Source organism: Mobula hypostoma, chromosome 3 (assembly GCF_963921235.1).
Source record: "Mobula hypostoma chromosome 3, sMobHyp1.1, whole genome shotgun sequence".
Lineage (NCBI taxonomy): Eukaryota > Metazoa > Chordata > Chondrichthyes > Myliobatiformes > Myliobatidae > Mobula > Mobula hypostoma.
The window spans coordinates 179,381,769-179,404,259 of NC_086099.1; the positions used below are offsets into that span (position 1 = coordinate 179,381,769).

At 40.8% G+C, this 22,491-nt stretch overlaps 1 protein-coding gene across 3 annotated transcripts in view; it reads right to left on the minus strand.

Moving 5' to 3' along the window:
* cubn (cubilin (intrinsic factor-cobalamin receptor)) overlaps positions 1-22,491 on the minus strand; it is a 264,719-nt gene that overhangs the window by 93,000 nt on the left and 149,228 nt on the right. For all 3 annotated transcript variants that reach the window (XM_063044183.1, XM_063044182.1, XM_063044184.1), the window contains 3 exons: positions 9,271-9,427; positions 9,072-9,188; positions 6,293-6,406 (listed from right to left, as the gene is read on the minus strand). In XM_063044183.1, the coding sequence (XP_062900253.1) occupies positions 6,293-6,406; positions 9,072-9,188; positions 9,271-9,427 (388 nt within the window). The remainder of the gene's footprint in view (positions 1-6,292; positions 6,407-9,071; positions 9,189-9,270; positions 9,428-22,491) is intronic.

Consider the following 22,491-nt stretch of genomic DNA (forward strand, 5'->3'; position numbering starts at 1 on the left):
GCTGTTGGGGAGGGTTTAAACTAATTTGGCAGTGGGGTGGGAATCAGAATTTGAATGCAGAGATTAGGGTAGAAGGACAAAGGCATGCTGCTATGTGTTCTGAATTGGTGAGGAAGGACAGGCAGGGAACAAAACATAAATGTAGCCAGTTAGAGGGGTTGAAATGTGTCTATTTCAATGCTAGGAGTATTAGGAATAAAGGGGATGAACTTAGAGCATGGATCAGTACGTGGAACTACGATGTTGTGGCCGTTACTGAAACTTAGCTGGAGGAAGGGCAGGATTGGCTGATGCAGGTACTGGGGTTTAGGTGTTTTAAAAGGAATAGGATGGGAGGTAGAAAAAGTGGGGGGAGTAGCATGACTGGGCAGGGATTATATCACGGCTATAGAAAGGGAGGATGCTGCAGAGGGAGTGTCCACTGAGTCGGTGTGGGTGGAAGTCAGAAATAGGAAGGGATCAATCACTGTGCTGGGAGTAGTCTATTGGCCCCCAAATAGCCCTCGGAACACCGAGGAACAGGTAAGCAGGTAGATTTTAGAATGGTGCAGGAAATACAGGGTTCTAGTTATGGGTGATTTCAACTTCCCTTATATTGACTGGCCCCTCCTGACTGCAAGGGGGATAGATGGGGCTGAATTTGTCAGGTGTGTTCAAGAAGGATTCCTAACACAGTTTGTGGACTGGCTGACGAGAGGAGAGGCCATATTGGATCTAGTTCTGGGTAATGAACCTGGTCAGGTGGCAGACCTCTTGGTGGGGGAACATTTTGGTGAGAGTGACCACAACTCCCTTAGCTTCAGCATAGCTATGGAAAAGGATAAAAACAGACAAAATGGGAAAGTGCTTAACTGGGGAAGGGCTAGCTATGAAGGGATGAGGCAGGAACTAGTGAGAGTAAATTGCAAACACATGTTCAAGGGTGAAAGCACAGAAGTAATGTGGAGGAAGTTTAGGGACCACTTGTGCTGGCATCAGGATAGGTTTGTCCCACTGAGACAAGGAAAAAATGGTAGGAAAAGGGAACCATGGCTGATGAAACACGTGAGGCAACTCGTCAAGAGCAAGAAGGAAGCATATATTAGATATAAGAAGCAGGAAGCAGAGGGGCCCATGAGAAATATAGGGTAGCCAGGAAGGAGCTTAAGAAAGCACTTAGGAGAGCTCGAAGGGGGCATGAGAAGGCCTTGGTATGTAGGATTAAGGAGAACCCCAAGGCGTTCTATGCATATGTGAAGAACAGAAGGATGACAAGAATGAAGGTCGGGCTGCTAAAGGATAAAGAAGGCAACATGTGCCTGGAGGTGGAGGAGGTTGGAGAGGTCCTAAATGAATACTTTGCTTCAGTATTCACAAGTGAAAAGGACTTTGATCAGGGTGAGGTCAAAATAGAACAGGGCTGTGTGCTGGGCAATGTGGAGATTAAGGAAGAAGAAGAGTTGGATCTTCTTAAAAACATCAAGATTGATGAGTCCCCAGGGCTGGATGTGATATGCCCCAGGTTGCTGTGGGAAGTGAGAGAAGAGATCGCTGGAGCAGTAGCTATGATCTTTGAATCCTCTTTGGCTGCAGGTGAGGTGCCAGAGGATTGGAGAATGGCAAATGTAGATCCCTTGTTTAAAAAAGGTAATAGGGAGAATCCTAGGAACTACAGACCGAGTCTTACGTCGGTGGTCTGCAAATTATTGGAAAGGATTCTAAAGGATAGGATCTACAAGCACTTGGAGAAGTATAGTCTACTCAAGGATAGTCAACATAACTTTGTGAAGGGAAAGTCGTGCCTCACGAGCCTAATTCAGTTTTTTGAAGAGGTAACAAAAGAAATTGATGAGGGTAGGGCGGTAGATGTGGTCTACATGGATTACAGCAAGGCATTTGACAAGGTCTCCCACGAGAGACTCATCCAGAAAGTCATGAGGCATGGGATCAGTGGAACTTTGGCTGTTTGGATAAAAAATTGGCTTACAGGAAGAAAGTAGAGGGTAGTAGTGGAAGGAAAGTATTCTGCCTGGAGGTCGGTGACTAGTGGAGTGCTGCAATGATCTGTCCTAGGACTCCTGCTCTTTGTGATTTTTATAAATTACCTGGATGATGAGGCGGAAGGATGGGTAAGTTTGCGGATGATACGAAGATTGGAGGAGTTGTGGTTGGGGCTGTAGGTTGTCGAAGGTTACAAGAGGATATAGACAGGATGCAGAGTTAAGCAGAAAAGTGGAAGATCGAGTTCAATCTGGATAAGTGTGAGGTGATGCATTCTAGAAGGACAAACCAGAAGGCTGATTACAGGGTTAATGGTCCTTTATTTAAGAGTCTGGATGAACAGAGGGACCTTGAGGTTCAAATCCATACATTCCTCAAGGTTGCTGCACAGGTTGATAGGATAGTTAAGAAGGCCTATAGGATGCTAGGCTTCATTAATAGGGGGATTGAGTTTAACAGTAGAGAGGTCATGTTGTAACTCTACAAATCTCTGGTGAAACCACACTTTGATTGTATTGATAATCTCTATAATATTGGGTAATGATGAGTTTGAGTACAGAGAGGAAATTAAGAACTTGGTGGTATGGTGCAAAGACAGTAACCTATCCCTTAATGTCAGCAAGACAAAGGAATTGGTTGTTGACTTCAGAAGGAGTAGCGGACCGCACGACCCAATTCACATCGGTGGTGCGCAAGTGGAACAGGTCAAAGGCTTTAAGTTCCTCAGGGTCAATATCACAAGTGACCTGACTTGGTCCAACCAAGCAGAGTCCACTGCCAAGAAGGCCCACCAGTGCCTTTACTTCCTGAGAAAGCTAAAGAAATTTGGCCTGTCCCCTAAAACCCTCACTAATTTTTATAGATGCACCGTAAAAAGCATTCTTCTAGGATGCATCACAACCTGTTATGGAAGTTGTCCTGTCCAAGACTGAAAGAAGCTGCAGAAGATCGTGAACACGGCGCAGCACATCACACAAACCAATCTTCTGTCCGTGGACTCACTTTACACCGCACGCTGTCGGAGCAGTGCTGCCAGGATAATCAAGGACACGACCCATCCAGCCAACAGACTTTTCGTCCCTCTTCCCTCCGGGAGAAGGTTCAGGAGCTTCAAGACTCGTACAGCCAGATTTGGGTCAGCTTCTTTCCAACTGTGATAAGACTGCTGAACGGATCCTGACCCGGATCTGGGCTGTACACTCCAAATATCCGGACCTGCCTCTTGGTTTTTTTGCACTATCTTACTTCCCATTTTTCTATTTTCTATTTATGATCTATAATTTAAATTTTTAATAGTTACTAATTTAAACTAATTTTAATATCTTTAATATTTAATATTTGTAATCCGGGGAGTGTGAAGTGCAGAATCAAATATCGGTGTGATGATTGTACATTCTAGTACCAATTGTTTGATGACAATAAAGTATAAAGTATTGTGTTCAGTTCTGGTCACCTCATTATAGGAAGGATGTGGAACCTATGGAGAGGGTGCAGAGCAGATTTACCAGGATGTTGCCTGGATTGGAAAACAAGTCTTATGAGGCAAGGTTAGCAGAGCTGGGACTTTTCTCTTTGGAGCACAGAAGGATGAGAGGGTACTTGATAGAGGTCTACAAGATTACGAGAGGCATAGATAGGGTGGATAGCCAGTATCTGTTTCCCAGGGCACCAGGGGGCATATGTACAAAGTTACTGGAGGGAAGTTTAGGGGAAACATTAGGGGTAAGTTTTTTTGCACAGAGGGTTATGGGTGCCTGGAACGACTTGCCAGGGATGGTGGTGGAGGCTAAAACATTAGGGGTATTTAAGAGCCTCTTGGACAGGCACATGGATGAAAGAAAAATAGAGGGTTACGGGGTAGTGTAGGCTTAGTACTTTTTTTTAGGAATATATGGGTCGGCACAACATTGAAGGCCGAAGAGCCTATACTGTACTGTAGTATTCTCGTGTCTAGTGTCTTCTAACCTAATTCCATAACTCAGTCCCTCAAATCTCAGCAACATTTTCGTATATGTCTTCTTCACTTTTTCCAGCTTAATAACATCTTTCCTATAACAAGGTAACCAAATCTGAAAATAGAATTCTAAATATGGCCTCCCGAGAGCCTTATACAACTGCAAAATAACATCCCCACTTTATACTCAACGACATAACTGATGAAGGCCAGAGTACTAAAAGCCTTCTTCACCCCCGTCTACTTGCAATGCTCAGATCCCTCCAGAAATCCTGATGACCACCTTCACTGTCACTGCAAACTTACAAAACATGTCTTCTACATTCTCATCCAAACCATTGCTAAGGATGATAAACAAGAATGGGCCCAGCACTGACCCCTGGGGAACACTATGACTCACAAGCTTTCAGTGCAACAAACTAACTTCCACCATCACTATGTGCTTCCTGCGACCAAGCATATCATGTATCCAAATAGCTAACATTCCTCGGATCCCATGCAATAAAACTTTCCATAGCAGTCTACCATACAGAAACGTATCAACAGCCTTACTGAAGTCTATTTAGACCAGGGCTACTCAGTCAGTCAGTGGATGCCGTCCCGAATCCGGGGTTGGCAGCTATGCACCTCCATCTTCTTCGATCCTGTGACAGCACCATGTACTGCCTCTCCTCCAGTTTGTCCTTGCTAGCTGCCTTGGCATCGCCCGCCGCTGCCCCGCCGATCTCGAGCCCGAGGCCGTGTCGGCCTCCAGCCGCGGCCGCTTATTTGAGCTGGCCCTTCCTTAGGTGGAGACCTTGGGCAGGTCCAGGCACACGGTGCAGCGCCCAAGTTCATCAAGTCTCTTCTAACTAGGTGCATAGCATACGATTCGTAGATACATGGTGAGGCTTTAATCTCTTCCACATAAGATGGCCGTTGGCTCACAAAGAGCTCATCCACCCTTTGTTATGTCTTGTTTTTCAGTCCTGCTGGGTGTTCTCACAGCCTCCTCACCAGACTATGTCTACTACTCTACCCTTAATGACCTGGGTTACTTCAAAGAGAAAAAAGATTAGCTTTATTTGTCATATGCATAATGAAATATACAGTGAAATGTGGTGTTTTGCATTGAGGATGCGCTGGGACTGACTGCAAGTGTTGCCTTGCAATAAGAGAGATGAGATGAGCTTTATTTGCCACGTGTACATTGAAGCATACGGTGAAATGCATCATTTGTGTCAGATCAAATCAGCGAGCGTTGTGCTCAATAGCCTACAAGTGTCACCACACGTCTAGCGCCAACATAGTATGCCACTACTCACTAACTCTAACTGTACATCTTTGCAAAGTGGGAGGTAATCATAGCACCTGGAGGAAACTGCGGTCACGGGAGAACATTCAAACTCTGAACCCTGATCAGAGATCACTGCTACTGTAAAGCGATGCATTAACTGGCACGCTTCTGGCACCAACATATCAAGCCCACAACTTACTAACCCTAACTCGTAAATGTTTGGATTGTGGGAGGAAACTGAGCACCTGGAGGAAACCCACAGTCACGAAGAGAACATACAAACTCCTTACAAACAGCAGCAAGAACTGAACTTCTAATATTCCATCGCTACACCGCCTACCGTGAAGTGTAATCAAGAAAGGTAAGAAATGGAGGCCTATAATCAGTCAGCTCCAATGCAAAATGATACAATAACTCAAAGAACAGCTGAACACATATCGAATAGCTGAACCATTGACTGTATGCTGAGAACAAAGTCTAGCTGAATGTATGAAGAAAAAAAAACCATGGAATTCCTACATGTCAAACCAGATGGGAAAAACAGCTCAATGTTTTCACATCTAACAAGTTCCAGAGGTTTCACAAAATCTAATAAGAATCCTGACTTTTCTCCTGAGGATACAGAAGGAAATAGGAGATCTAAGTGAATTTTTTTGATATTCATGAGGGGTTTCAATAATGAAAATAATGAACTGTTTTGATTGCGAGGGGAACTGATACCTTATGGACACAGATTTTATATCTCTGATAAAAGAATTAGAGGAAATGAGATGACAATTTTCCCTCAATTAAGGTGGTTAAGTTCTGGAGCATAGCAACTGAAAGAGTAGCAAAAACAAGTATTATTGGAACTTTCAAAAGGACATTGGTTATGTTTGAAGCACAAAAAAAAATTGCTGAAATAAAACCAGTTTCACAGGCTGAGTGGTATCCTGTGCTATGAGATTCTATAATTTTCATTCATACATTATTAATTTGTAGTAAATTTAAATTCCCTCCTAGCAGGCATTCAGAATTAATTTAAAAATATTTGTTTAGTTGTCATCACTACAGAGTATTAAAGAAGTCAACTCTGCACTTACCAACTGAAGGTGCCGCAAGGTTGTCTCCATCCAGGATTTGCAAAACGTCTGCTGAACAGTCTGCCACATTGTTCTCAATTGCAAAGTCAGTGAATGAGATTGTAACATGCTTAACTGCTCACACGAGAAACAAATAAAATAAGAATTATTTCTGGAGAAATCCATTACATGACAATGATAAGCACTTACACTTCCTTTCATAAATGATTTCATTACCTCCTATTCATAGGAAGTGCTTTTCTATTCTAGACGTACAGATCTTTCTTAATCCAGAAACAATGAAAGGAACACCCATTGGTTTTTAAGTAAGTTTCCACATTCATAAATTTGGTAAGTTAACCATTTAAACCATTGCTCACAAACATTGTATCAATATATAACTCATACTCTTAGTAGCAAGTCTTGAGGATATATTAATATCTAAATTTAACCTGAATGAGTTTTGGAATGCAGAATGGAAAGGGACATATTCAACGCACCCAGGTCCAGTCAACTTGAACTTCCTTGCTGAACAGGAATTGGCAGTGGGCAGAGTTTTAGGTGCTAGGGCCACAAAATGAGACTTATTGGAACTTATCAATAAGATGGAAATCTTTTCCGAGCATTGCTCAAAGTTCAGTTTAAGTCAAAATGCCTTGCAAAATGCCCGTGTACTTACCTACAAAAAGATACGATAACATTTGGACTGGCTAATAAATAGATGCCACACAAGTACCTCCTCAGCAAGAGACATTCTAAGGCAGGTTAAGTTCTGAATCAAACACCATTATACATATCAACACACACAAAATGCTTGAGGAACTTAGCAGGCCAGGCAGCATCTATGGAAAAGAGTAAACAGTCAACATTTTGGGCTGAGACAATGACTGTTTACACTTTTTCATAGATGCTGCCTGGCCTGCTGAGCTCTTCCAGCATCTTGTTGCTTTGGATTCCCAGGATACGCAGATTTTGTCATGTTTACCATTATACATATATCCACTACTTTTAGTTTTGATTTATTCCAAAGCTACTTGCAATCTACAATCATGTATTTATAAACAGCAAAAATAGCCTTGTTACCGAGGAACACTCAAGAAATAACAGTACACTACTAAAATCAGCAAACTAGTATTGTATGAATAATTGTAGAGATCAACATTCACTCTAGATTTAAATTCAGTTAACCTACTGAATCACCTTTTATTTCAGAATCCCAGCAACTTTCACCATTAGACGACTCATTCTATTTCTGTCCATATTGGAAATAGACCACACTATCAGTCATCCATTTGTGACTTTGTCTCTGTTTTACATTTTTCAGGGAACTGGGAAAAGGAGTTATAGGCTGAAGATGGGGCACTACTACTACGTCGACTCAGGCCTAGGGGGCCAGCGTCGGGCACAATGACGGACTCTCCACTTCTCCCTCTCCCTCATCAGTGTGTTCAGTTCATCTACATTAGCCGCGCCGCTGTCTTCTAGGAGCGTGTTGATCACAGTCTTGGGAGGATGCCCAAGGTTCATCCTCCCATGCTTGGGCTCCCATTTGATGACTAGGCTGGCAGGTAGCTCGGGGTGCCATAGACAGTGCCCCGCTAGTTGAACATGAGGCAGCTGGTAGACAAGTAGATGCTGTGTGTAGTGAGACTTTGAGGATATAGTAAGAAGATAAGGCAAAATTACAGTCATTGGGATGAGCTTAAAATTGAAAAAAGATGATGAACACAGGAATGGAGGTGTTTTATTTTCTAAACAGGGAGAAGGTTAAAGACCAGAGATGCGAAGGGACTTGGGAGCCCTTGTGCAGGACTCCCTAAAAGTTAACTTGCAAATTGAGTCAGTGGTGAGCAAGGCAAATGCAATGTTAGCATTCACTTTGAGAGGACTGGAATATAAGAGCAAGGATGTAATTTTGAGGCTTTATGAGGCATTGGTCAGACCTCACTTAGAGTATTGTGAGCAGTTTTGCTCCATGTAATTTAAGGAATCACTTTACTCTTCTTTGAATAAAGCTGTGGGGTCCCTCATGCCCATTTTCGAGGAGAAACACAAACTTAACAGTACCTTCCACAAACAGCAATTTCTCAGTCAGACACTCCAACATTAGCCCAAATTTCTAGATTACGATGAGCCAATAATCTGCTGTTTTGGAGTCAAACTAAATTAAAGGAGACATGGTAGTGCAAAAAACAAAAACCAAGGAACACAGTGGGTCAGGCAGCATCTGTAGAGGGAAATGAACAGCCAACATTTCAGATCAAGATCTTTCATACAAACTGGTCCAGAGACAAATTTGATCATGATTTGGGATGTTGTCTGTGTAGATAATAACTCTTTGCATGATATCTCTGTGACAATGGGATGAAGAGTAAGTGAGGAAAGTAGCAAGGAGAATCAAAGGGGAGTCTTCAACCTGAAACATTAACTCTCTTTTCCTTCCCATAGATGTGGAGTATTTCCAGCATCTTCTGTTTTTATATCAAAGGGGAATTGGTGGGCAAGTTAGAGAGAATAAGTTGCAGGGCTACAGGGAAATAGATGAAGGAGCATGGGATAGCTCTGCTGGGAGACAGTATAAATTGAACGGGCCGAATTGCTTCCTTCTGTACCATAATCAGTAGATTAGTTGAAATGAACAATTATTAATAAACAGGAACTATGTAGTTAAATGAAGCAAACCAGAGCCGATGATTAATTTCCTCAGCTGCTACCATAAGCACTCTAATAGAAAGTTACTTGGCATACATTTACAAAAAGCACAGGAAACCTACTGCATCATGGAGAGACATTTACGTACATGGTTTCTGGGCTTGAATTATCCAGCTGCAGTTCTGATTGTCTAAATAGTTGTTGGGATATCGAGGTGATGTTATAGCTCCACCAGTATCATTGGTAACAATATAGGACCCACACACTGTAAACAAAATGCAAGATGAAAGTAGAATGTTTGGAATGAAATTCTAGTAATGCTAAATAAAAGTTTAAATTGGACTTACCTTGATTAAACTGCACCCTGAACCCTCTGTGGTTATGACTGTTTTGTGAGCGGAAATGTACATGGGCTACATTGTGACTGGAGGTGATCCCTTCTGGAACTATGTTTCCACACAGCTTTTTCAACATGGGGGATCCTTCGTTTGAACCATCATAAACCTGAAACAGCAGGTAAAGGGATTAGAATGGATTACGATGAGTGGCAGTCAGAATGATACAAGTATAAAGCACTTCAGTAAGAGACCCAGAATGTCCTGTCAGCTAAACTGGGACCCATACTTACTACTCACTGATGTTGTATACCTGAATTTAACTTAATCTCGTGAAGTCAACTCTCTTTAAGAGCTGGATTCTTAATAGGCAGACTGCTAGGTGACAAGACTTTGCACTTGGAACTACCATTATCCGGGGAGATTAGAACAAGACCTCCCCTATACAACAACTGAGAGAAGAAATAATGATATCTAACTAAGCCACATAAATTTGTCTTCAAATCTGTCCAAATATTTGAATGTTTCTGAATGTGTCTGAACATGCAGAGCAGTTAAAACAATTAACCACCTTTTTTTGGCGGCTCAGGCGCAGCAAGCGTCAGTGTCAGAACATGAACCCTAGCGAAAGTCGGGAGAGAGAGAGAGTAAAAGAGGAGCAGCAGTGGATAAGGCCAGTCCTCTTCAGCTGCGCAGGTATGGCATGTGCTGGCGTCAGAGGCTCAGACTCAACAGCAAATAAAAGCAAGGTTGAGTCAAACAGAGTGGCCATTGTTCGAGTATGCCAGTGATAGAGTGCAAAGATTTTGGCCTATCAGGCTGCAGCGAGAACAGGCGGAGGCACCGATATGAAGAGGTAAACCTTTTTGTTTAGTACAGATTAGTCAGGATGGAATACTTCTCCTATCAGATGTGGGAATTCAGGATACCTGACCGTTTCCCTTATGACTACATCTGCAGAAAGTGCACCTAACTTCAGCTCCTGACTGACCGGGTCAAGAAGTTGGAGCTGCAGTAGGATGCACTCAGGATCAATTGGGAGGCTGAAGACTATATATGTTAGATTTTTGAAGAGGTGGTCACAACCAGATTACAGGCTTCAGACAGTAGATGGGTAACCACCAGGAGAGGTAAGTGGATTAAGAAGTCAGTACAGGGTTCCCCTCAACAAGTGTACTTCTTTGGAAACTGCTGGGGGGACCCCCTTCAAGTCAGTATTTAGTAGATGCACCTTTGGCAGTAATTACAGCCTGAAGTCTGTGTGGACTGGTCTCTATCAGCTTTGTAAAACTGGATACTGCAATTTCCCCCCATTTTTCATTACAAATCTGCTCAAGCTCTGTCAGATTGCATGGCGATCGTGAGTGAACAGCTCTTTTCAAGCTCAGCCACAAATACTCAACTAGATTGAGGTCTAATCTCTTGAGTTGGCCACTCCAGGACATTCACTTTGTTGTTTTGTTGTCTTTAAGACATTCCTGTGTAGCTCTGGCATTGCACTTGGGGTCATTTCTTGCTGGAAAACAAACCTTCTCCCAAATCACAGTTCTCTTGCAGACATTTAATCTGAGGGCCAAAAAGCTCAATTTTGGTTTTATCAGATCATGGAACCTTCTTCCAGCTGACTTCGGAGTCTCCCATGTGCATTCTGGAAACTCTGGTCGAGATTTCATGTGTTTTTTTTTCAACAATGGCTTTCTCTTTGCCAGTCTCCCTTAAAGCTGCAACTTGTGAAGCAGCCGATCAACAGTTGTTGAGTGCGCAGTCTCTCCCATCTCAGCCACTAAAGCTTTTAGCTCCTCCAGAATGGTCATAGGTCTCTTGGTGGCCTCCTTCACTAGTCCTCTTCGTGCGCAGTCACTCAGTTCTTGAGGGCAATCTGCTCTAGGCAGATCTACAGCTGTGCCATATTCTTTCCATTTCTTGATGATTGACTTAACCATACTCCAAGGGATATTTCATAACTTGGAGAATTTCTTGTATCCATCTCCTGACTTGTGCTTTTCAATAAGCTTTCTGTGAAATTACTTAAGAGTGTTCTTTTGTCTTCATGGTGTAGTTTTTGCCAGGATACTGATTCACCAGCAGTTGGACCTTCCAGATACAGGTGTATTTTCACTACAGTCAATTTGAACACCTTGAATGTACACAAGTGATCTCCATTGAACTAATTAATATGACTTCTAAAACCAATTGGCTGCACCAGTGATGATTTGGTGTGCCATATTAAAGGGAGTGAGTACTTATGCAATCAATTATTTTGTGCTTTATATCTGAAATTAATTTAGATCACTTTGTGGAGAACTATTTTCACTTTGACACAAAAGTGTCTTTTTCTGTTGATCAGTGTCAAAAAAACTAAATGAAATCCACTGTGATACAATGTTGTAAAACAATAAAACATGAAAACTCTTGGGGGAGATAGGGTGAATACTTTTTATAGGCACTCTATATAAAGAAAGGATAATAAGGGTTCCAATAGCAATGCATTCGGCACACTATGAAGTCACAACCTTTATCCTGAGATACGACCTTCAACCACCACCCTCTGCTTCCCACCTCCAAGCCAATTTTGCATCTATCTAACTCGTTCTCCCTGGCTTCCATGGGAGCTAAATTTCCACATCAGTCTACCATGCAAGACCATATTGAAGGCCTTACTAAAGTTCAAATAGATAACATTCACTTCCGTACCCTCCTCTTCCTTTTTAGTTACCCTTTCAAAAATCCCTAAGTTTAATCAAGAATGACTTTCACTCACAAAACCACGCTGACTCTTTTTAAAATCAGACTTCATCTATCCAAATGCTGGTAAATCCTGCCCTTAGAACTTCCTCCAATAACTTCCCCATCACTGATGTTAGGCTGTCCTGCTTGTAGTTCCCTAATTTGTCCTTGCTACCCTTCAAATTTAACCACATTCAGTCCTTGGGATTTTCACCGCTAACAATGAATCAAATATCTCTGCAAGATGTTGTGCAATTTCTTCTCTAGCCTCCCTCAAATTCCAGGGGATATACTTGGTCAGGCCTTGGGGATTTATCCACTTTAATGTGCTGTAATACTGAAAATCCTCCTCTCAGGTAATATGAATGTTCTGCAAAACATTTCCTCTTGTTTCCCATATTACTTGAGCAACTATGACTTTCTTCCCTATAAACACTGAGGAGAATTATTTATTTTAAATCACACCCATCTCTTGCAGCTCAAGACATAGGCAGTCCAGCTGATTTCTCAAGGGACATAATTTCTCCCTAGCTGCCCTTTTACTTTTAATACAGGTACGGAATCACTTGGATATTTCCTTAATCTATCTGTCAGATCCATATCATACCCTCTCTGGGCTCTCTTGATATCCCTCTTGAGAACATTCTTAATTTTTTTTTATAGTCACCAAAGGATATTCTCGTTCCCAACCTCCTGAACCCAATGTACGTTTCCTTCTCTTTTTCTGACCAGTGCCTTTATATCTCTCATCAGTCAATGCTTCCTAAGCTTGCCAGTTTTACCCTTCACACCAACAGGAACATACTGCCTCTGGACTCTTGATATCACACTCTTAAAAGCCTCCCTCTTGTCGTTCATTCCTTTCCCTTCAAACAAGTTCACCTGATTGACCCCTACTAGAATTTGAATTATTCTCCCAAAAAGAGCCCTGCTCCAGCTTAGGACCCCACCCTGTGGACTTGTCCTAGCCTTTTCATTCACTACCCTAAAACATCTAGAATCTGGTCACTAGAGGTAAAGTGCTCCCTGACTGCCACTTCAGTTATCTACCCTCCATGTTCCCCAAGAGGAGGACCAGTATTGCATCCTCTATACTTTGATTCAGGAAACCTTCTTGGTACCATTTCACAAATTCCACCCTATCTAGGCCCTTAGCACCCTGGCAGGCCCAGTCAGTAATGGGAAATTAAAATCTCTCACTAATAAACCCTATTGCTCTCCCAACTACATGCAATTTCTCTACGTACCCATTTCTTAGGTTCCAAATGAAGAGCTAAAGATTTAAAAAAAACATTGAGCAGCTGGCAACAGGTACATCATGGTCCCAACCTCACCATTGGTTCAGTTGGACATCTGACTCTTGAACTGATCTGGGCAACTCAGAAATGCAATTAAGAGTCAGTAGCAAAAGGGGTATGGACTGAATAAGGATGAGCAGTGGCGTAAATATTATGAAAGGTAACACGATGATAGACAGAAAATACAAGTAATGGCCAAGTTATTTCAGAACAGTATTTACGTCTCTTTAGAAAAGCATGGATTATTAGAGATAGGCAGCATGACTTTGTGCAAGGGAGGACCTTTCTCACAAATTTGATTGAAATTCTGAGCAAGTTATAAAGATGATTAATGAAGGTAGAGCAGTAGATGTTGTCTACATGGACTTATGTAAAGCATTTGACCAGGCCCTTCACAGTAGGCTAATACAGAACAATAAGTCAAATCGGATCCACAGTTGTTTAGTAAACTGGATCAAAAATTGGCTTGGTAATAAAAAAACTGGGTATTGGAAAAGGAATGTTAGTTTTCTGACTGGAGGTCTGTGAGCAGAGGAATTCTACAGGGATTAGTACTGGGACCTCTGTTATTTATGATATATATTAAAGATTTGAATCAAAATGTAGATGGCTTAATCAGTAAGTTGGCAAAAGTAGATAGTGTAGAAAAATCTAAGTACAACATGCTTGCTTTCATTAGCTGGGGGAATAAAGTTGGGAAGTCATGTTGTGCCGGTCAGGCCACGTTTGGAGTATTGTGTGCAGTTCTGGTCATCACAATGAAGTAAGAATGTAGAGGCTTTGTAGAAGGTATAGAAGATGCTGCCTAGATTAGAGAGTATTGGCAAAACTGGGCTAACATAGACTTACAGTGCCTTGAAAAAGTATTCAGCTTCCAACCCTTGGTTCACATAGATGAGTATTACAACCAGGGATGTTGATCAATTTAACTGAGAAATTTATATGTGAATCATGTGCTCCTTTTTTCACAGCAGAGCCCACAAAAAAACAGGAAAAAAATTGTAAAGCATGTAAAACTAAAATTTAAAAAACTGAAATGTCAGCAATTCAGAAGTATGTATCACCCTTCGCTCAGTTCTTATTTGAACTACCTCTTGCAGCTATTACAGCCAGTAGTCTTATTGGATCAGTCTGTTTTAGCTTTGCACAACTTGATGGAGCAAGATTTGCCATTCCTCCTTGCAATATTGCTCAAGCTATGCTAGGTTAGTTGGGGAACAGCAGTAGACAGCAATCATAAAGTCTTTCCAGAGATGTTAGATCGGGTTCAGGTCGGTACTCTGGGCCATTCAAGGACATTAATCACCTCACTTACCACTTAGTGTTGCAGCCAAAAGTTCCACTTTTGTCGAATTTGACTACAAGACCTTCTTCCACATTGTTACAGTATATTCTGGGTTTCGCTTTTAAAAGTCGTTTCACTTTTCAAAGCCTTTATGCTCAAGGAATGCTTTTTTTATGGTAGTATGTGTGCATAAATCTAATACTTTGCATCAGCCAGGGAATATCATCCTTACTGCAAAATTTGGTGGAGGTAGCATAATGCTATGAAGATGCTTTCAGCAGCAGGGACTGGAAATCTGGTCAAGACTGATAGGAAGATAAATGCTGCCAAATAAGAGAGCTCCTTGATAAAAAGCTGCTAGCCACTGCCAGAAAGCTTAAACTGTGGAGGAAGTTTGTCTTTCAGCAGGACGATGACCTTAAGCACACTGCCGGAACAACCATGGAGTGGCTTCAAATGAAGAAAATTGATGTCCTTGAGTGGCCCAGACTAAGTCCTGACCTTAATGCAATCAAACATCTCTGGCAAGACCTTCAGATTGCGGTCCACTGCTGCTCCCCAACTAGCCTGGCACAGCTTGAGCAATTTTGCAAGGAGGAATGGGCAAATCTTGCCTCACCACATTGTGCAAAGCTAATAGAGACTGGTCCAAAAAGTCTACTGGCTATAATGGCTGTGAGGGGTATTTCAACTAAATACTGAGCAAAGGGGGATGAATACTTTTGAACTGCTGACATTTCAGTTTTCGATTTTTTTTAGGTTTTCATGCTTTACAATTTTCCCTGTTTTTGGACTCTATTGTGGAAAAAAGAGCATGTGATTCACAAATAAAAACCTTCAGTTAAATTGATCAGGTTCCCTGGTTGTACTACTCATTTATGTGAACAAAGGTTTGGGGGCTGAATACTTTTCCCAAGCACTGTACATTTGCTAAAAATGAACCTTAGACATTCAGTGCCTATAAAAGGTATTCACCCTGCCTTGGAAGTTTCCATGTTTTATTATTGTACAACATTGAATCACAGTGGACTTAATTTGGCTTTTCTGACACTGATCAACAGAAAAAAATCCTTTTTGTGTCAAAGTGAAAACGGATCTCTACAAAGTGATCTAAATTAATTACAAATATAAAAAACAAAATAATTGGTTGTATAAGTATTTAAACCCTTTAATATGACACACCAAATCATCACTGGCACAGCCAATTAGTCTTAGAGGTCACATAATTAGTTAAATGCAGATCTATTTTTGGAGAGCTGTGTGCAGTCAAGGTGTTTCAATTGATTTTAATAAAAATACACCTGTATCTGGAAGGTCCAACTGCTGGCGAGTCAGTATCCTGGTAAAAACTACACCATGAAGACAAAAGAACACTCCAAAAAACTCTGCGAAAACCTTACTGGAAAGTACAAGTCAGAAGGTGGATACAAGAAACTGAACATCCCCTGGAATACAGTTAAGCCAATCATCAAGAAATGAAAGGAATATGGCACAGCCGTAAATCTGTCTAGAGCAGGCCATCCTCAAAAACTGAGCGACCATGCAAGAAGGGGACTAGTGAGGGAGGCCACCACAAGATCTATGACAACTCTGGAGAAGTTACAAGTTTCAGTAGCTGAGATGAGAGAGACTGCACATACAACAACCATTGCCTCAGTGTTTCACCAGTCGCAGCTTTATGGGAGAGTGGCAAAGAGAAAGCCACAGTGAAAAAAAACTTGCACAAAATCTTGGCTACAGTTTGCTGGAAGGCATGTAGGAGACTCTGACGTCAGCTCGAAGAAGTCTCTGTGGTTTAATGAAACCAACATTGAGCTTTTTGGCCATCAGCCTAAATGCTATGTTTGGCATAAGCTAAACACCACACATCAAAAACAGATAATACATCAAAAACAGATAATCCCTACCGTGAAGCATGATGGTGGCTGCAGCAGGCCCTGGAAGGCTTGTGAAGGTAGAGGGTAAAATGAGTGCAGAAAAATGCAGGAAAATCCTGGGGGAAAACCTAATGCAGCCTGCAACAGAACTGCAACTTGGAAGAAGATTTGTTTTCCAGCGAGACAATAACCCTAAGCATAAAGACAAAGCTACACAGGAATGGCATAAAAACAACAAAGCTAATGTCCTGGAGTGGCCAAGTCAGACTCCAGACCTCAGTCCAATTGAAAATTTGTGGCTGAGCTTGAAAAAGGCTATTCACTCACGATCCCCATGCAATCTGACCAAGCTTAAGCAGTTTTGTACAGAAGAATGGGGAAAAATTGCAGTGTCCAGATGTGATAGAGACCTACCCACACAGATTCAAGGCTGATAGAGATCTGTCCACACAGACTCAAGGCTGTCATTGCTGCCAAAGTTGCATCTACTAAATACTGACTTGAAGGGGGTGAATACATAAGCAATCAATTATTTTGTTTTATATTTATAATTAATTTAGATCACTATAGAGATCTGTTTTCACTTTGACATGAAAGACTTTTTTTCTGTTGATCAGTGTCAAAAAAGTCAAATTAAATCCACTGTGTGTTGTTGTAAAGCAATAAAACATGAAAACTTCCAAGGGTGCTGAATACTTTGTATAGGTTCTGTACAACACTCCTAGTGATTTCATAGATAGAAGGGCCTGTTCCTGTGCTGCACTTTTCAATGTTAAAATGCAAATCTATAGCTAGCCCATCAGAAATAATTGCCACTCCTGATCCGAAGGTGGCTACAGCAGGGATCCAAGTAAGTGCTGGCAGGAAGTGGAGGGCAGAGGAAGCTGTTCAGGAGGCAGAGGTGAGGCTGCGTCACAGGAGGCTGGTGAGAGTGGTCACGTGAGGCCGAGCTGGGCTAGGATCCTTTCCAACTCCCCAAATGGACACCAGAGGGAAGGAAAGGCGTCATCCAGTTCAGGAGGAGGTGAGAGCAGTAGTGGAGGAGATGAGAGCCTGCAAGGCGGTGGGAATGAAGCAACAGGGAGCTTGGACAAGATGGGAGAATGCGGTTGAGAGGAAAGTGACCTGGGCTGATCTTTGGAAAGCCGAACCACACCGCATCCAATTTCTCATCCAGGCAGTGTATGATGTGCTTCCAAGCCCATCAAACCTGCACACATGGGGCAAGGCAGAGTCATCTGCGTGCCCACTGTACTCCAAGCGAGGAACCCTGGAGCACATCCTCAGCGGCTGTGCAAGGGCACTTGGTGAGGGACGGTACAGGTGGAGGCATGATCAGGTCCTGAAGACCATCGCTGAAGCCATCAGCACAGGAGTTGAGTGGGCGAAGCGGTCCTGACCCTCCAAGCAGACCATTGCCTTTGTCAGAGCTGGGGAGCAGCCAATACCTGCCAAAAGAACATCTGCAGGCATTCTGAACTCTGCAAGGGACTGGCAGCTGATGGTGTACCTCGAAGGGCAGCTGAAGTTCCCCAACCATATCGCAGCCACCACCCTGCGACCAGACATTGTCCTAGTGTCCGAGTCTACTAAGCAAGTCGTGCTGCTGGAGCTGACAGTCCCATGGGAAGATAGCTTGGGGGAGGCCTTTGAAAGGAAGCTCTCCAAGTACGCAGGACTGATCAGCAACTGTCAGCAGGCTGGATGGAGAGCGAGGTGTCTCCCAGTGGAGGTTGGTTGTAGGGGATTCGTAGCCCATTCTTCAGTTACAGCCTTCAGCATTTTGGGCATCGAGGGAGAGAGGAAGAGGAGAGCCATCCACAGTACCACCAATGCGGCAGAGGGGGCCTCAAGATGGCTGTGGCTCAAAAGAGGGGAGTCATGGAGTCATAAGTAGCTAGCCATCTGGACACAAGCTGGGGTCTGATCAGCCCCGGCTGGGTCACCTGGAGGAGGTTGTATGATGTTGAAAGACCCGAAATACCCGATGATTCCAGGAACATCACTGAAGATGTGTCCAGAAGCATCAATAGATGTATGTACACAGTATTCTGGAATGGAGTACAAACATGAAAATGATTTGGAAATTTAAACAAGGTCACGGAATTTGTAAGCTATTATAAAATATGGAGCTGCAGTAAAAGAAACGAAAAGACAAATAGAAACATTAACCTTTGAAATTAAAGTAATTCCATATGCAAAGAAGTCATGCTACTAAATGCGGAGTAATTATTGCATAAAAATAAAATAATTTTAAATTCTTTTCAAATGGAATAAATTAAAAATGCAAATCTTGCTATTAAGAAAGTTTCTTTGACTTGTAATAGAACAAGAAACTATTATTTGCTTACATCTTACTGAATGTAAAATGACAATTTTGATCATTGGTATTGTCAGAGATGAAGAACAAGAGGAAGATAAAGGGTTACTAGAAACAAAAGGGTTAAATGACATATTTTGTTTCCATAGTTTCATGATTTGGTTCTTATGTAATATGTATGGCTTAGCAGAATGAAATTTACGAAAAGAACTCAGTACATATTTAAAATCTCCCACTTTTAAAAAATTGTTAATTGGAAGTCTAATAATACAAAACAATTTTTAAAGCAATTTTTATAAAGTATTAAAAATTAAAGTATTTTTCAATTGGTATATTGAGCCTGACACTCAATTGTAAATGCAACCAGCTCAAGAAAAGGGTGCTTGCATTTACGTTGTAACAAACTCTGTATCAGGATTGTAGAGGCCCAGCAAGGGGTGGCTACAAATTTTATCCTTTAACTAAAATATGAAACAGATTGCTTCCAAAAATTTCATCTTTTGCTCAACACACTGTAAAAGTCCTTGACTGCGGTGTTTTGCATTCCTAAAGCAACACACTGATAGATTACACTCATTTCATGAACTGGCTTTCAGTTTAGTGCTCATCAAGTGGATTAAGGTCAGTGTTATTACCCTAGTCATTTTCAAGACTACACCCATTTATGGTGGGTCATTTAGATTTTGGCCTGTATGTGAAAAGTGAATGCAGCACAAAAGAAGTGAATTCTTTTTGAACGACCATACAAGGCTTTGGCAAGACAATTAAGTAAAATTTTGATGTTTTAATTTTAGAAATGAGGCAGTGCAGAGAAACTTCATTAGATTAAATCCAGATAAAATTATGTTCTGAAGAAAGATTAAGGAGATTAACCATATAGTCGAGAAATCTAGAAGAATGAGTTGTAATATTATTAAAACATGGAAAGTCCTGAGGAGGCAAGAGTTTGGCAAAACATAGAACATGGAGCACCACAGCACAGTACAGGCCCTTCGACTCACAATGCTGTGTTCTAAGATAAATCCAACCCTTCTCTCCCACATAGACCCCATTTTTCTATCATCCATGTGCAATCTAAGAGTTTCTGAAATGTTCCTAATGTATCAGCCTCTACCACCACTCCTTGCATGGCACGCCATGCAACCAGTTTCTGTGTAAAAACCTTACCTCTGATACCCCCCTATACCTTCCACCAATTACCTTAAAATTATGCCACTTCATACAGTCCAAAACATCAATGAAATAAAAACAATGATTGTTCTCACAGAGGTGAAAGTAAAATTGATAATCACCCACAATTACTATCTGGTGACCAACAAACAAGCTATTTGTTCATCATTCAAGTGAGAAAATTAAGATTGAATTGTGCAGACTGTAGATCTACTGTATATCACAAATATATAAACAGCCATAAAAATAACTCTCCTATAAAAAGATTAATCTTAAAATATACATATATATCTTTGTAAACATTTGGAAACCAATTCCCCCACGCTAATAACAGAGGGAAAAAAAGCAACAAAGCAGGTAAGGTGTAATTATCCTTAAGAAGTGAAGTCAACTTGCTGAGCTCAAAATTGCCAATTGCTTAGATTATTTCATGTATTATAAAATGTTACCAAGTGAAATTTTTGCCAACTAATGCCATATATGTAGACGTTCAGCATGATGTATTTTGTTGCAGTGAAAATACACCTGTTTGTTCCTGTTTCCAAATATTTTCAAATTTCTACATATTAATTATCATAAAATAATTGAGTTAAAAAGTTTTTAGTTAATGTTATACCAAATTGCTTATATAATGATGCATAGATAACATATAAAAGTCTAAAAGATACGTGTTGTTCAACAGTAGAAGTTAACTGAGCAAAGCTGCAAAATTAACATAGTTTTCTAATCCCCACAGTTGCTTTCCCATTCATTTGTAACTAATGCAATGACCAGTCTCCTGATCACACTGTCTCTCAATTGCATAGCGGATATTCCAATCATGTGGTACATGTATACAGGTACTTAAAATAATCTAGCCAGCTGTCTCTTTGTTTTGTGAGCCCCTCAAGCATTCTGCAGCTGCAAATTTGATTAAAAAATAGCATCATTAGAGAATACAGAAAATCTACTACTCATGTGATCTGTCCATTACAATTTCATTTACCAGCCTACTCCTCTGTCTGCTGATAATTGAGAACAACAAAATAAAATCATTAACCCTGCTTACATTTTAACAAGCAGTATGTCAGAGTGTAAAAAAACTTGTTTTAACTGAAGATATAATTAAGACTATGCTAAGGACAATCTTAGTGAATGACACCTCTATAATCACCTTCAGAGGAACTTCCTGTTTTATGTCTCATTAGGTCTACAATTAACTTTTATATTTAATCCACAAGAGCAAACTGCAGGTATTTCCATACAAAACAATAATAATGCTTAAAATTAAACAAAATCTACAAAGGGCTGGAAGTGCTAGAATACACAGCCATAATTAAGTTTACTGATCTCTGTTCAAATGCAACTCAGACCTCACATTTCATACACTGTTCCCAATAATATAAGTTCAGGCTTAAAAAACACTTATTTCAACTTTGCAAGCTAAATGATCATCTGGTTTCCTTGCTATCAGATCTGAAGCTCTTACATAATTTTGTTTATTCTGGGTTAATTTTTTTCCAGTTTTGTACTAAGGTTAAGTATAACACAGAGCAAATGTAAAACAGCACTTTCTTGTTTTGAGAAGCATTAGGGGCGAGTACCTGTATTCAGTATTCAGTACAGTATTCAGAACAAATATCAGGAAATTCCAAACCTGAGTTTACTGATCATAAACTTGCCAACACCAAAGCAAAAACTTCCATCCTCTTGCTTAACTAGAAAAACTAATTAAAATAAGAGAGCCAATAAAGCACAGATGTATACTATAAATATACTAGCATTTGAACTGATTGCATAGTAAGTGATGTAGCCCAGTAACTGGAAATCTGGAATTGACATGCTCAACTGGTCAATGAAACTGGAAGCAGATTATTTACATGAATGAAAAATTTTAATGAAATATTATCAAACTGGACTGTTAGTTTTGATGCTTTATCCTTGAATGCTGCCAATCACGCTGGATGTATTCAACATCTCAGTTATTATTTCATCATTATTTTGGTGGGAATATGAAAAGATTATAATACTGGTTGATGTATAAAACTAAGCTGTTTTTCTGGTCCAGTCATTTGGAGTTGAAACAGAATATTGAAGTAGAAGAGAAAGAGACCTATTGTGCAATTAGCACTATCAATCAGAACTATTCTGTGATGGAGTATCAAGCTTGGGAGAAAACAGTTCTCCAGCATTGACATCTCTTTTAATAATGACATAAATATTCAGCAGGAAATGTTTTTCAGAAATCTCTAATCTCTTGCAACTTATTTGTAAATACACAAGACAGGTTCACGCCAATATACTCATGATTTCCTGTTAATGTCAGAGATATAACTTACCAACTTTGTAACAAATTATCAGGTTACAAAGACAAAACAATGGGAAATAGACTAGACTTAGAAAACCAAATATCCCTCCTGAAATTCATTTTGACATCAAAATATGTGAATATAATCTCCTGACAGTAAACAGGATATCTATGCAGGAAAAATTGCTGAGCTTTCTAATCTGAAATAGCACACAAATATTATACAGTACATTAATGTAATATGCTGATCTATCAATAATGACCAAAAC